Source organism: Salarias fasciatus, chromosome 13 (assembly GCF_902148845.1).
Source record: "Salarias fasciatus chromosome 13, fSalaFa1.1, whole genome shotgun sequence".
Taxonomy (NCBI): Eukaryota; Metazoa; Chordata; class Actinopteri; order Blenniiformes; family Blenniidae; genus Salarias; species Salarias fasciatus.
Genome location: NC_043757.1, coordinates 9,961,754 through 9,976,328, shown reverse-complemented (window position 1 = coordinate 9,976,328; position 14,575 = coordinate 9,961,754). Strand labels below are relative to the sequence as shown.

Here is a 14,575-nt window from a genome sequence, read left to right as displayed (position 1 = left end):
CTGGCAGGGACTGCATGCAAGGTGAAACATATAGGCGAACTTTGCGGGTTTCAGAAACGATTCTTTGCGGAGGGCAAAAGGCCCCAGGCTGCCATCTGTGGAGAGACGGAGTAGTGGGTGTAAAACTCTGATTTGTTTCCCTATCAGATGGACTGCAGTAGCCTGTGCAGTTAACTTTAACCCAGCAGTCTGAAACACGAGCAGAGCTGTTAAAAAGTTCAACTTTTCAAAGTTGCACGCGCTGCGTTTCCTCACACACACACACACACACACACACATACACACACACTACTGCTGTCTGGAGCTGCGCAGCCGTACAGGTGATTAAATACAAGTTTAAAATCACTTCTTCGTTGCCATCCTTTGTAGCGCGCATGCTTCCCGTGCACACAGCAGGACCAACACTGGCAGCGATAATGTAATAAATGGATAAAATTAAACAGTTTACCTTAAATGTCAGTCAAGCGGGTCACCCTCCTCTAATGGCCACTACCCGGGGCACCGGTGATGAATTTAACACGGGTGTTGAGTGCGTTGTAGCCTCTGAGCCCTCTTGTCACTGTCAATTTTCGGCGATATCTCTATTTTGAGAGGGGGGGGGGAAAAAATAAAGTTGCGCTCCGGACGGACGGAGCGCGTTGCCACCGCGCGCCGCGTGGATTGAACACACCTCAGGCTCATGCAGCCACATTATTTCACATTTTAGGAAAAAACACTTACATTTTTTTTAAAAATTAAAGACAGCTAACTTGTAAAATAAATACATTGTATGATGAAATTTGGTCACTTTGGTCATGTTTCCAAAAACAACAAGGTGTTTCCACTGATGACTCGCTTCTCGTTTCTACTCAGGAAATGCTCAGTATTTGACGTGCAGTGATGTGCTCGTGGAATTTGCCAAATTGCCTCAAGTCTCAGTTTTCGGGGAACTTTTGCGCGTCAAAGGACGGCGCTGTGGCCGCTCATCATGGCACAGCTGTGTGGTGATGTCTCTTTTGGGGGGTGAGTGTGTGACGCCCTCTCCTCTCTCTCTCCTCCTCTCCTCTCTCTCTCTCTCTCTCTCTCTCTTCTCTCTCTAGGTACACGAGCTGTGTGATAATTTCTGTCACCGGTACATCAGCTGCTTGAAAGGAAAGATGCCCATCGACTTGGTCATAGACGACAGAGAGGGCGGGTCCAAATCAGACAGCGAGGAAATCACAAGATCGGTGGCCCTAGATCAGGTACATCCCCCCCCCCCCCCCCCCCCCCCCCCCCCCCCCCCCCCCCCCCCCCCTCCTCCCGTGCGGCGCGCGTACGCATGCGCGCGTGCCTGCGTGTGTGTATGTGTGTCTATGCATGTATGTATATGTGCATGTGTGTTCTCCCTTTTGGCTATTCAGCTATTCTGGGTCAATACTCCGCTGCGCTGTTATTTGCATATGATTAAGGCCGTTTTACATTCCCTCCATCAGAATGAAAAAAGAAAAAAAAAATCAGAATAATGTTGCTATTATTGGCCCATTAAGACTTGAACCCGGAACCGACCTGGGGAGATTAGCTCGAGAAAGCATCGCCATAAACTTGACCTGTTCCGTGTCGATTTTAATTTAGCAGCCCTCTCCGGTTTTCCTCCCGTCTCCGGTGTTTTTGAGGCTGCGCGCGCGCGCCGTCAGCCGCGCAGGGCCGCGCGCAGCAGCCCGGGCTGTGGTTGAGATGCCTGGGTTTCTCCACTGTAGAGTTCACGGTTCATTACGCGTCTTGTCAGTGTTTTTCCTTAGACATGAGTGCACATTGCTTATCGAGACCCCTCCTCTCCTGCCTCCTTTCTTTTTGCTCGGAGCGCACAGATTGGGCACCAATAAGAAGGTTGATTTTCCAAACGCACAGAAGCGGCGGGTATTAAAGGTAGATTAGGAAGCGTTTCCTTTTGTGCAGATATCAGAGATAACCGCAGCCTTCATTATGTGCTCCACTGACTGTTGGCACTCCGGGGACATTGTAGTGCGCGCACAGGCATGACCCTAATGGTCCATACACTGCCGTTAAATAATGATAACAGCAACCGATGATTAGAATTATGCAAATCGGTATTTTCGACCATTAATAGCTGGAGTCATTTGTGCAGGAAACACGCTGGCGGGCTATGAGACCACGTTTCAGTGAGTGAAACTATCCGAGAGTTTTGAGAAATGGCTCGGTGGAGGAGCGGCTGTAACCTATAGAGAGGAGGAGAGGGGGGGGGGGGGGGGGGGGGGGGAGGAGGGAATCAAGTGCCCAAATTAAGGGGATTAGTTGGATAGTCCGACATAAAAAGTAATGAAGCGATTAGGCTAAATAATTTAAATCCGTGGACTTCCATATGGTTGAGTGCCCGGTCTGTGTGGAGACAGAGACAGCCACCGGCTTTTATGTCCAGAGCTGAATGGAGGGACTGGAAGCGGACTGGAGCCCGACTGGGAAGACCCCCACCCGGCTGCACAGGCTCCTCCATCCCTGGCCCTTATGTCTGATTATGGAAATGAGAAAGATCACCCGGAAGATAATACTTCATTTAATCCAGGAACAGAATTAAATAACACTGACGCCACTTGTGCATTTAAGTGTCTCTTTGAACAGACTGTTGTACTCTCCCGGGGATTCAGATGTCATTTTCTTTTTCTTTTTTATAGATAGGTCAAGCCTTATGGTATATAGGTATGGAAATAGAGTGTGTTAAAACCCTTGGGTTTCTAGGTATATGAAGAAAATGATGTTGTGCTCGGGGCACTGATGCGGATCTTTAATTGACTGTAAGATGAAGACATGGCCTATTTTAATATAATGATGGTCCCTACATATAGCCAATTAAGGGCAAAACTGCATAAGCTTATGTTTACGCTGACAGAGTCAAATAAATGACCTACAGGCACAGTTTGTATTGAAACGCAGAGAAAACTTTTTGACAGATGTGTAACATTGAAGGATGGGCTGATGTTCCAGTGGGATAACATAGACACTGTCCACAGCAGCAGGCTGTGTGTAAATGGGCATATCCAAAGGCAGTGGGCGCCCGCCTCTCACTGCTGAATACTTTATTGTCAATCTAATGGCACTGCATTTCATGACTTACTTGAGGTGAATATATATATTTTTTGAATTTTGTGGGCTATTTTTGTGTGACATCTTATCTGCGGTTGTTAGGCAGTGACATCCTTAACGAATTTGCATTGTGTGTGCATTATCTCTTTCCATATGTATTTTTAATATATGCCCTCGGGCATAAAGTTGAAGTGGACTGGAAAAAAAATGCTGAGAATTTGCACAAAAGAACAATGTTAACAAGATGGAGAAACCAGGCTCATTTATTCATAAACCAATTTATTCCAGTGAGGCGACTGTAGCAGGAGGAAAAAAAATGTCAAGAGGAAAAAAAAAAAATACTTTGAATTTATTAAACTCAACAATCCAGCGACGCTGACTCTGTTGCTGCATTATGCGCCCTTGCGTCATAGCAGTAATTTTCTGATATTCTTTACACGTCTTTACATTGTTTTTGGTTGTTTTTTTTTTAGTACCCTTCTGTGTGAAGGGACTGTGAGCGCCCCTTTCAAAAGAAAGCAGAGCATAGCTGAGAGGTGAAAAAGTCAAAGAGGCTCTGCACCGGCTTGTGAATGCAGCTCAGCCAGTTTGGGCTTACCCTCCTATGTTTGTGTGTGTGTGTGTGTGTGTGTGTGTGTGTGGTGTTGTGTGTGTGTGTGTGTTGTGTGTGGTGTGTGTGTGTGTGTGTGTTCAGACTGGCCTGATAAATGCAGCACCCCCTCAGGTGCTATGTGAGTGGAGTGACTGGTTAGCACCAGTTGGACTTTCTTAACTCTTTCCATGCCGGTCTCTGGAGAGTTTCCCCGCAGTGTTTTGCTTTTACATTTCATTTCCTCGTTTGAACTGCATGTTTTGTCGTTGCTTCATTAGATTGGCTTTTGGATGATTTTTGTTTAAATCTAAAAGTGCAGATTTTAGAGTCCTTGATGCTTTTGCAGTGTCAGGAGCCCTGCATGCACGGAAAACATGGTTCCGTCTGCGGCGGTCCTTGTTGTGAAAATATGACTGCAGCCCTTCTGCTGATTGCATCCATGTTTGCCTTGCACACATTTTCACCTCGGTCTAAGGGAGCAGGGAGGCATTTCCACACTGCCGTACGTCATTTGCACAGTTGCCTTTAATTGCACAGAGAGTACGGGGAGGGGCACGGCAATTTGCTAATGAACTCTGAGGGCCCAGACTCTCCGCTGTAGAGCAGAACACTACTAATAGTGCTGAGGACTCACTCCAAGTCTCAAGAGCTCCTCTACTTGATTGAGCCATGCAGGCTGAAGTGGAGCTGGAAATAATTGAAATTTCCGCAAAAAAAAAAAAAAATTCAGCGCCTGACTTTTGGCGGAGTCCTGAATGATTATGAATGCTCAGCAGCTGATCGGTGGAGTCAATTACTGCAAAGATATTGTTGTCTTAGCGATATATTATGATGCTACCATTTTCTGGGATTTGTTTTCTAATTGAAATCATTAAAAAAAAAAAAAAAAAAGATTACGAACCTGCCTACAATCTCACGTATCATCTATGCATTTGGAATTGGTTGCTGTTTTTCTTAGATCCTACTCAGTCTTTCCGAAACAAACCCTTCCTGTATGAGCTTAGTGTTGTGGTCACTGTGTAAGAATTTGTTCTTGATAGCACTATCGCGGTATCTTTTCCCAACAATTGGCACTGTTACGGCATACAAGTGCGGGTTTCCAGGTCAGTGAGACCCAGCAGTGTTGGTTTAGGTAACTCTGGTGGTCAAAGAGTGACCCCTGCCCCCTCCTGCTCCTAACTCAATGGAAACCATGACTGTCGGGGTCAGCCGCTATTTTCCTAATCAGTACACCGCTATCGCTAATCTATCCGCTTCTCGTTGAAGTATGGATCGAGTTTCACCCGACTTAGCAGGCGCACACACTCGCTCGTTTTTTTCTCTCCCTCTCTGTCCTACAGTGGCACACTGCTGTTCCTAATACAAACTTTTGGATCATTGTAGTGATTGTTGGTAATAGCAGCTTTTGTTGCTGAATAGAGGAGAGGTTTGACCCCCACTCGCCTCCTCCCCTGCTGCACCCCCACCTCCTCCCTCCCCTCCCCTGAACTCCCCTTTATTCCGTCGGGGAGTGAATGCAGGGCGGCTGTTGAGGATTCAACAAGTGATACAAAAGGGTGACCACGTGACTCGCGGTTTCTTAGCCTCTTTATTATTTGTTGGAATAGCAAGTAGGAGTGATTGTGATTAAGCAATTCAAGGCCGGAGTGACTTCAAAGAGCAGAAATGTTTGGAACTTTTTCCACGCACTTGCTTTTTCTTTTTTTTGTTCCTCAACTTTGGATTTCATGTGGTTATTTTATTAGCTGCTTTTAAATCATGGCGTATCACTTGAATATAGTGCTCCGTGGAGCAGATTCTCTGTTTTGATAGCCACAAGATCCCAGTTGCAAATGAAGTTCTTGGCTTGTGTCCTGTTACTTATGATGGGCGACCATGTCTGTCCCCGAGGCCTGCTGTGGTTTCTTTGGCTAAGTAAACAATAACCTGGCTTAACACATGTGTACTTAGCTAATGGAAAGTTCCTCTCCCCCTTAACCCCCTGCAAGCCTCTGACAATGGCCGCCGTCACAAACAGCCCGTCTCCAAGGAATCCGCCGAGAACGTCCCGGCGCGGCGGCCGCCAGTCGAGCTAGGCTAGGCTAGCTACGAAACCGCAGCAAAACATGTCATTAAGAAATCACGGCCGCCTTCTCATCCACAGCTGAAGGGGAAAGAAAAAGAGCCGTGCTTTGTTTGGGGTTAGATAGCACAGAGGGAAGAGCACTCGAGTTAATGTTGTTGTTTGGATTTCAACTCGCGAAGGGTAAACAAGAAGCTTCTAGCGAGAGCCGGAGTCGAAGGGGCCACAGAGAAAGAAAATCAGTTTGCCGGTTTCCGCGAGTGTCATCTAAATGGACTTTGAAAGCTCTGGTAATTATCTGAAACATGTAATTATCTTAGTTGTCTCTGTGAGGTTAGCACACCAGTTTTAAAAAGCCGATTGAAGAGTACCTGACGGCTATTCAATGTAGCATACTTTACTTACTCAAGAGACCAAATCCAGTTTTCTCCCTCCCCCCTTCAGCAATTATAAGGTATTTCTTCTTCCTTTGTCTATTGTGAAGAGTTAGGGAGAAAGGGGAGTGCAGAACTGAATGGGAGGGAGTGAGGGGTCTTTTGCTCTCCCTTTCTTTCTCTCTTTTTTTCCACCATGCATACCATTATCAGCCCCCTCTTTTCATTTTGGAAGCACTAATATTGCGGGCGGGGAGGAGCGGGGTGGAGTGAGCAAGAGAAGGCAGAGGTAGTCGGGCAAGCACTTGCTTGGCCGGTTATCAGAGAGGCAGATCCTGCTTTATCTGGTCACAGTGGAAAGCAAAGTAAACAGGAGTTTACAATAGCTGGCCTTTCAGACCCTTTCGCTTACATCTTTCCCACTAGCGTTCGCCTGAGTGGGAGTGTGTGTCCGGAGTCGTCGCAGGCCATCTTGCCGCTGCAACACATGGCATTCTGGGCCGATTTCGAGTCGAGGAAGCAGGGCTGTTGCAAAGGTCAAAAACGGTGTTAAAGAAAACAACCACAGAGAACAGATGCACCAAAGAATTCTGGGGGATGGAGTAGTCTGACTGTCATCTTTGATTCAGATGTACCACCGCTGAAGACTGTATGTATATATGTGTGTGTGTGTGTCGAGGTGATGTGTGTGTGTGCGTATGTATGTGGGGGGGGGGCATTTGGATATTTATGTCTGTGCAGTTAAGTATGCACATATGATTATTTCCGCATGCTCACTGGCACAGGCTGAAAAATAAATATCCATATCATCACAAAAGATATTTGAGATTGAAGAAAGGGGGGAGTGGGGGTGAGGGGGGGCAAAGCACAACAACCTTAACCATTTTCTTTATTATTGCAAATGAATTGGCAAAGCAACATTTCTTGCATGAGCGCTTGTATGATGTGGGGCCTGGCACAGCGAGAAAGGGAAGCCCCTCTTGCATCTTAGACGCGGCACAATGAGAATGCATTGGATTGGAATGCCTCACCGATCATAGCGGAATCAGAATTTCCAGCAAGGAAAATCTTTTCATGGCGAATTAGGGTGGTGTAGGGAAGAAAAAAAAATGGTAATAAAAAAAAAAGAGAAAGGAGGAAAAAAAAAAAAGGTATGCATGGCTTAAAAACAGGGTTCCCTTGGCTTGGCGTGGCAGATTTAAGAACTTTAGCTAAAGCTAGGCCGAATAGAACGTGGAAAATTGAATTTACTAAACAATTAAGCATTGAAATAATCTACATCCTGCAGTGAGAGAGAGAGAGAGCGAGAGGGAGTGGGAGAGAGAGAGAAACCACGGTGGCTCATTAGAGGGACAGAATAAATCAAGTGTATAGCTGTGTGCGCGCAGAGGGACAGATCACTCTCTGTATCTTCAAGCTTTCTGTTTACGCATCTGTTCCTGCTGTGGATTTTGCATACAGTATCTGACATTGTAAAAGTGCCCTTTGTGTGCCGTCGCCTTGTTAGCACAAGGTGTGTGCATTTCTTAATCGAGAGTACAGAAGTTCTGTGATGTGTTTGCGAAAGGTTGATAAAAAGTATTTGTGCGCTTGGGTGTGTGTGTGTATGTGTGTGTCTCCACAAGCTAAGTGAAGAAGTATATTTGTGCATGGATGTGTGCACATGGTACTGCTCAATCTATATGTACTGGTATGTTTGTATGTATATCTGTGTGTGTGTGTGTGTGTGTTGTGTAATGTGTGATCTCAGCCGTGTGTGTATTAATTGCGTGTTAGATCAGTGCCGGGCCTGTTCCATCCAAGGGCGGCCTGTGATTATAAATAAACTCCCGTCCCCGCGGAGATGCCACCAGGCCCTGTCTCAGCCCCGCCCTGTTTCCATGGGGCCTCAGTGGCCACCTCCCAGCAGGCAATGCACTCTTTTGTTCAATTACAGCTAATGCAGTAGTTTGCCATTTCCCTTCCACTTGCTAATTATATTTTCAAATGGAATTTTTATAAAATTAAAACAAAAAGAACATGAAAAAAAATGAATTCGCTTTTCAAGCCGAGGCTCTTGGGTTTTTTAATGCTTGCCGTTCGACATCCCGGGTACTGCGCTATTCTTTTTTCACGGAGCTCTGAATAAACAAGTTCTGCTCATTTTTAAAAGCTGCACTTTTGGAAGAGCTGGCAAACGGCAGTGTTAACTGTTTGCATGCTGAGCATGTGGTCTGGATTACCTCACTTCTGATGTTCTCTGGAGTTACTCGGTCATGCACGGGTGTTTCATTTTTCAGTGTTCTACGGTCAGCAACAAAAAAAAAAAAAAAAAAAACATGTTCGAGGTCTAAAAAATGTCTTCTTGGTATTTTATCCCTGTTAAAATCAACATTTATCTGCCCAGTCACTGCCGTCGTCATGCCTTTGTGCAGTAACTTTACTCTTTATTGCAAAGCCTCAAAGCTTAATTTGAAAAACAATGATTATATCGTCCATGTAAGCTCTGGATTATAATTTCATAGCCCAAGAACATCAAACGAGCTTTAATAGACCCCAAATGTGTTGAATTTGCTGACTTGTATTTTCTTTCTGTTATTCTGTTCCACGTACGTGTTGTTTAAAACAAACCCAGTCATGAATTAATGTTACTTTTTTTTTTTTTACATATATAATGCTAGAAACTCCAAAGCCTTCTCACAGCAGCAGTAGTATCCCAATTGAAACCAGTTGTTCTCCAGCGTGTTCCTCTCCTCTCCTCTCCTCTCCCTCCTCTTTCTCCGCCGTGTGGGTTTCTATCGCTCATTTCGTCGCAAAGCCCCAAAAGCGTGATGCAAACACCACATTGCCCCTTGATATCTGCTTCATTTGATTTCACAGAGCAAAGATAGGCTCACGCGGGGGGCAGAGGAGGCCGCTAAGTGTTTGTGCGGGCGTGTTTGTTTGTTGCGTGCTTGTTTGTGATAGCGAGCCGCGTGTGATAAGACATTAGTTTCCATTTCCTTCTATTCTGAAGTCTTCTTTTCTTTCTTTCGTTCTTTTTTTTTTTTTTTTCCTTGCCTGTCCTCGGCGCTAATGTTGCTTTTCAGAGGCTCTGAGAGATAAGGAGCAACATCTGGTTCAGTTTCAATAGCATGCGGCAGCGTCGCCAGATTTGTGTGTGTTTTTCTTCGCCGTGAAAGCTCTGATGAATGTGAGGATGCTTTTAGATGTCTGACCCCCATTTATTGTCTTCCTACATATTTCAAATCGTATTTTTTAATTTGTTTTTTGGCCGTTTGCTCTCGACTGTCCTCTGCGCAGCTGACACTCATCTGGCCTGAGACACACACACACACACACACACACACACACGCACACACACAGCTTACTAATATAACCAAGGCCTCCTGAGTCTCTGGTCTAGTCAGCTGCCTGCATTTGATGACACAAACTAGTCTCAGTTTAGCATCGCTGGAGTCCATTTTTTCTCAAGTTTTTGAGAAAGCCGTGAGCTCTCATTTCTGTGGCGACGCTTGAGCGTTTTCATTTGTTCCAAGTCAGCTGCAGTTACATTTTTCATGCAAAAAAAATTTTTTTTTTTGAGCAGGCTGTGGGAAAACTCCAGCTTATTTGATTTGAGTCTACATCTTGGCTCTGCTTTCCCAAACAAAATCTGATTCTACATTACCGGGACTGGTCATCCATGTTTTGTTTCATTGTTGGACAAAACCGAGGATTTATACTTATGTAGCAATACTCTGAGTTATTTACCTCTCTCTCTCTCTCTCGCTCTCTCGCTCTCCGGTCGGCTCTGCTCAGATGACATCACTCCCTGGCGCTCGCTGCAGCCTATCTTAAGTCGTAGCTGTTTTGTATTTTCATCTGCTAGTGGTTTGAGCCAAATGGAGGCAGCCGTGGATTGCATGCCTCAGAAAGCTGGGAACTAATACAACATGTTCGCTCTCTATTTGTCTGGGCCTTTCTCCTCATCAAGCCCCAATAATCCTCATTCTGTACGACTGTTGCGGGGGCCTCACACACGCTACGTGACTGCGCCGAGCGTTGGCAATCGTACCTTCATTCCATGTGTACGAGTATGTGTGTAAAAGAGTACAGCAACGTTTTCATCAGAGGATGATAAAAGTTTGTTGATGGAAAAATTAAAAAAAAAAAAAAATCCCTGTTGAAAGCAGAAAACAAGATGTTGCTGCTGGATGAAGGAGGTGATTGACCTCTCTGTCTTGCCCCCTTCCTTTCCTCAGACGTCCTGGAACAGAGACCATGACGACACGGCGTCCACGCGCTCCGGAGGCACGCCGGGGCCGTCCAGCGGCGGCCACACGTCGCACAGCGGCGACAACAGCAGCGAACAAGGTAAGAGGCACCGAGGAGGAGGAGGATGAAACGACGCAGAGTTTACGTGTGGAGCAATCTGCCCGATTGCAGAATGCTGGTCAAGTATCAAGTGAACCTTTCAGAGGCCGGAGCCAGAGATCACTGCTTGACACGCTGCATCACATGCATGGATCAACACATGGCTTGTACCTGGATTCAGACAACAGCGTCCGTCCTGCTCCTATCACAGCAACATTGTTTCACGCAGCTGTTTGGGTAAATTTAAATGGAAGAAACCACTTCAGAACCTCAGCAGATGTTCTAGAAAAAGACATTAGCCTGGCTAGAAGCAACACAGGACACAACAAGCCTTGTGGAATATTTCTTGTGGTTAAAAAAAAAAGAAGCATTATCTATGGGCAACGGCTTTGGAGCTTGTGACCCTTTTGAGAAGCTGCTTGCATTTGTGACAATCTCTGCACTTACACGTATTGTACACTACGAAGCTCTGGAAGTGGATAGAAACTGAATACGCAAAATATGCAGGTTCTACTGTGTGTTTATTAATTTATTGGCTTTTCATGTGGACTTGAATCCAACAGCTTGATTACACACTCCTGCCTTGACCGCAGCGCTCTGGGGGTTGACTTCTGCGCTCTCTGAGATATATGTCTATCTGTGTTAAAGCAGTACACACACACACACACACACACACACACACACACATAGGCACAGAGAGCCAGGCAGCAGTGGGAGAATGGGCTGCTGCTGCTGCTGCTGCTGGTGGGGTGGCGTTGCAAACAAACTGTAGGCAAAAAAGCAACTTCATATATTATGAAGGCGATGTCAAGGCGAGCAGTTTGCAGGGTTACCAGTGCCAGGAGGCAGAGCCTGGGTGGGAGCAGAGAGCGCCGCCATGCCTTCCACACCAACGAGCAACCATTTATACAGTCAAGGCAGACGCACGCCGTCTCCCTTTGTCTCGCCGTCTGTCTCACGCTCGGTCCCGCTTGTCTCTCGTCCCGTCTCACTCGTTCGCCGGCTGCTTCTCGCCGCCGCGCCTCTGCAGAGGCTTAGCTGAGGTAACTTTAAAAGATGGAGGAGGAGACCGGCGGATAAAAGACGAATGAAAAAACAGTGAAATGTGGAAAGACAAAGAGATATGTGTGACTGTGTATGTGCGTGCGTGTGTGTGTGTGTCGCGTGCGGGCGCACTCCTCTACCTCTGATGAGTAATGGTCTGGGGCAGCCAGGCAAGATCTGATTGGTCGCTCTAATGACGTGCTCTGTGCCGAGTTTGGGCTCCTGCATCTGTGACCTTTGCCCTCTATTGACCAAACTGACACTTCATTTTTCACATCTTTCCAATTATAGACCCACTCCTTATGTCAGCCCACCTCCTCTGACTCTCTCTCATCGTCTGCCTCTCGCTTTATCTCCTCACATCTCCGTTTCCCCATCTCTGCCCAGCTCTCGTAGGTTTCTGTTTGTTGTTGAAGTTCATTAGAGGGTAAAATGCGGGGTGTGTGGATAAATGTGCATGTGGTGAATGTGTCAGAATAATGAATGAGCTGCTTTGATTTGTCCAAATGTTACAAGTTGAGCAACTAAACATGATGCACATCCAGCCTGTGTGTATGCGGGACAGGACCATTAAAAAAAAATCATCTTATCGTTGAAGAGCTGCTTTTCATGACTGTCTGGAGCATGGAGCTTCCATAATGTGTGTGTGTGCAGTCACAAACAATGCAGCTGAAAATGCCACACACACACACACACACACACAGAAAGGGATAGGCGGAGCATCAGGACACTGTGACGCAGTAAATACCGGAGGATATCTTGGACTGGGTTCAGGTTTATATGGGTTAGAGTTCACTTGCCACGTCATATTGGCTCCGGCAAATTCTGTGTCAGTCACTTGGTAATCCAAGTAAGCTGGTTATTTATTCTGTTTGGCACTTTGCTCACTCTCTCCACGCAACTCGCCCCGCCGTCTCTCCTCCCTCCCTCCCTCCTCCCTCCCTCTCTCTCTCTCTCCCCTCTCACTCTTTCATCTTCACATCCTCCCTCTTTTCTCCGGTTTTCCCTTGTCGCCCACCTACTCTCTCGTCTCTCTTTCATTTTTCTGTCAGTCACTTTCTTTCTCCCTGTGCTTTTCCTCTCTCCTTCCTCCCCCTTTTTTTCCTCCGTGCCTCCCACTCACTCTAAACATCACCTTTGTGTATCCTTCTTCTTCTTCCTCTTTCTCTACCTCTCTTTGTTCCTTCTGCTCACTCCTTCCTCTCTTCGTTTCTCACAGCTTCTGTTCCCATTTATGTTTTACTTTTGCACCTTTTAGTCCCTCTTTTTTCTCCGGAATGTTACTCTTTTTGCACAATTGTCATCTTACCTTCACCTGATGTCTCTCTTTTTCAACTTCCTTCCTCTTACCTCGCTTGTCCTGTGTTTGGTCCTTATTTTTCCATCTCTCCATGGCTTTGGGGTCCTATTTGTTTCTTGCCTCTCTTTTTTTCTCCATCTTTACGCGTAGTGCTTTCTTGCTCCTCCTGTTCTGTACAGCTAGTGGCCATCCCCCTCTAGCCCATTTCCCGTCCATCCGTCCCTCGGCCGTCCGCCCTCACTCCTTCTCCCGGTCTGCTATCAGTCCGTGTTCTCTCACACTGCTTCAGTTTTCGGTAATTCCTCCCCTCTCTAGAATCCTTATCGCCTCCTTCATGTCCACGTCTCTTTCCTCCTCCGCCTCCAGCAGAGTGAAACAGCTGCGAGGGAGGATGCTGGCTGGATGAAGGCCTTTTAACTAGTGAACTCTTCGTCTCTCTGCACTTTTTTTGTTTTGTTTTGTTTTGTTTTTTTTCTGAGGCTGTTCCTGAGACAAACACATGTTCTGCTCCGTCCTCTTTTCTTAATGGTTCGTCGCCCACCGGAATAAAAATGTCCGTCCTCACACGTGCACCCGCACGCTGAAATTGCAGAAAACAACTATGAGGAGATCTCCGTCCTGTGCACCATGTGAATCTGGTTGAACAGGCGAAAATGTTCTCTGTAAAAACACTTCTCAATGAGATAATGTGTTTTTAACGAGACGGTTAATGATAACTCTTAAACCAGCAGATGTTTTGCAGCGCTCTGACTGTGACAATCTAAGAAAACACAAAAACTTTATTTTTTTTTTTCGTTTTTGCATGTTGCATGCGGTGACGATGCTTGCATGCTGTGTTCTAAATGGTGTTTATGCTTTGACCACAATGCCAACGGTATTTTTTTTTTTTTTTTTTAGCGCTAAATTCCATTGGCAGTTATAAAAAAAAAAAAAAAAAAAATGCAGGGAGGATCACATTTGCCTCACACATGTCATTAAAATCAGTCCTGGGTGTCTCCTTTCTCCTAAAGAGCAGATGAAGAAGAAAGACTTTCGGTTTTTCTTTTGTAAACATCCAGCAAGCATCGACAAGGAGAGTGGGAGAGCCGCGGCCCTGTGCTTAATTAGTCCCACTCTTATTAGCCCAGCTGTTTGCCAGCTAGTTCCTACCAACAGGCCCCTTTATTTAATACCCACAAGCCCCGTGGAGAAGCCTCTCTGCAGCCTTGGATCATGCCTTTCTGTGAGAAGTAATGCTCGGAGGCAGAGGAAAAGCCAACAGATCATATATGCCTGCGATGGAGGGGCGTCCCTCATGGACACGAGCAGGCCCTCTCTTTTTCTCCCAGTATAAAGTATCCTCTTTGCCTGTGTGAATTTGTAAGGACACCCTTGGCTTCTCCGAGGCGGCGTGCGAAGGAAACAGAATAACATTCAGGCAGTGAATCAGGCAGCTGCAGCAGTGTGGATGCGAGTGGAGCGGAGGAGTGTTTGCTCTGTTTTTGAAAAGCTACAGGGTTTTCCTTCTCTGCTTGTCAGAAACATCCAGGGAGTGAGGCGATGACTGGCGATATTAGATATGTATCACCAATTACTCGGCCGTTTGTAAAGAGTACGGCGCACTGCGCCAAACAAACGGCTCCCTGTAAGGCGATGTGTTGGTGTCTGCGGACGTTTCTCGTGTCTGAGTCGTGGCCAGAGGTTGCTCTGATATCCAAACTCTGGGAATTCACTTTTGTGTTGTTTCTGTTTTGGTTGAAGAAGTCATTTTAAGGATGATTTCAACCTATCAGACCATCTAAACTTTATAAAAAAACAAGTCTTAAGTA

At 46.1% G+C, this 14,575-nt stretch overlaps 1 protein-coding gene across 1 annotated transcript in view; it reads left to right on the top strand.

Moving 5' to 3' along the window:
- Window positions 1–1,082: 1,082 nt before the first annotated feature.
- Window positions 1,083–14,575, top strand: part of LOC115399730 (homeobox protein Meis1) — a 74,527-nt gene continuing 61,034 nt past the window's right edge. The window contains exons 1-2 of the mRNA XM_030107271.1: window positions 1,083–1,223; window positions 10,312–10,423. Of these exons, the coding sequence (XP_029963131.1) occupies window positions 1,137–1,223; window positions 10,312–10,423 (199 nt within the window). The 5' untranslated portion in view covers window positions 1,083–1,136. The remainder of the gene's footprint in view (window positions 1,224–10,311; window positions 10,424–14,575) is intronic.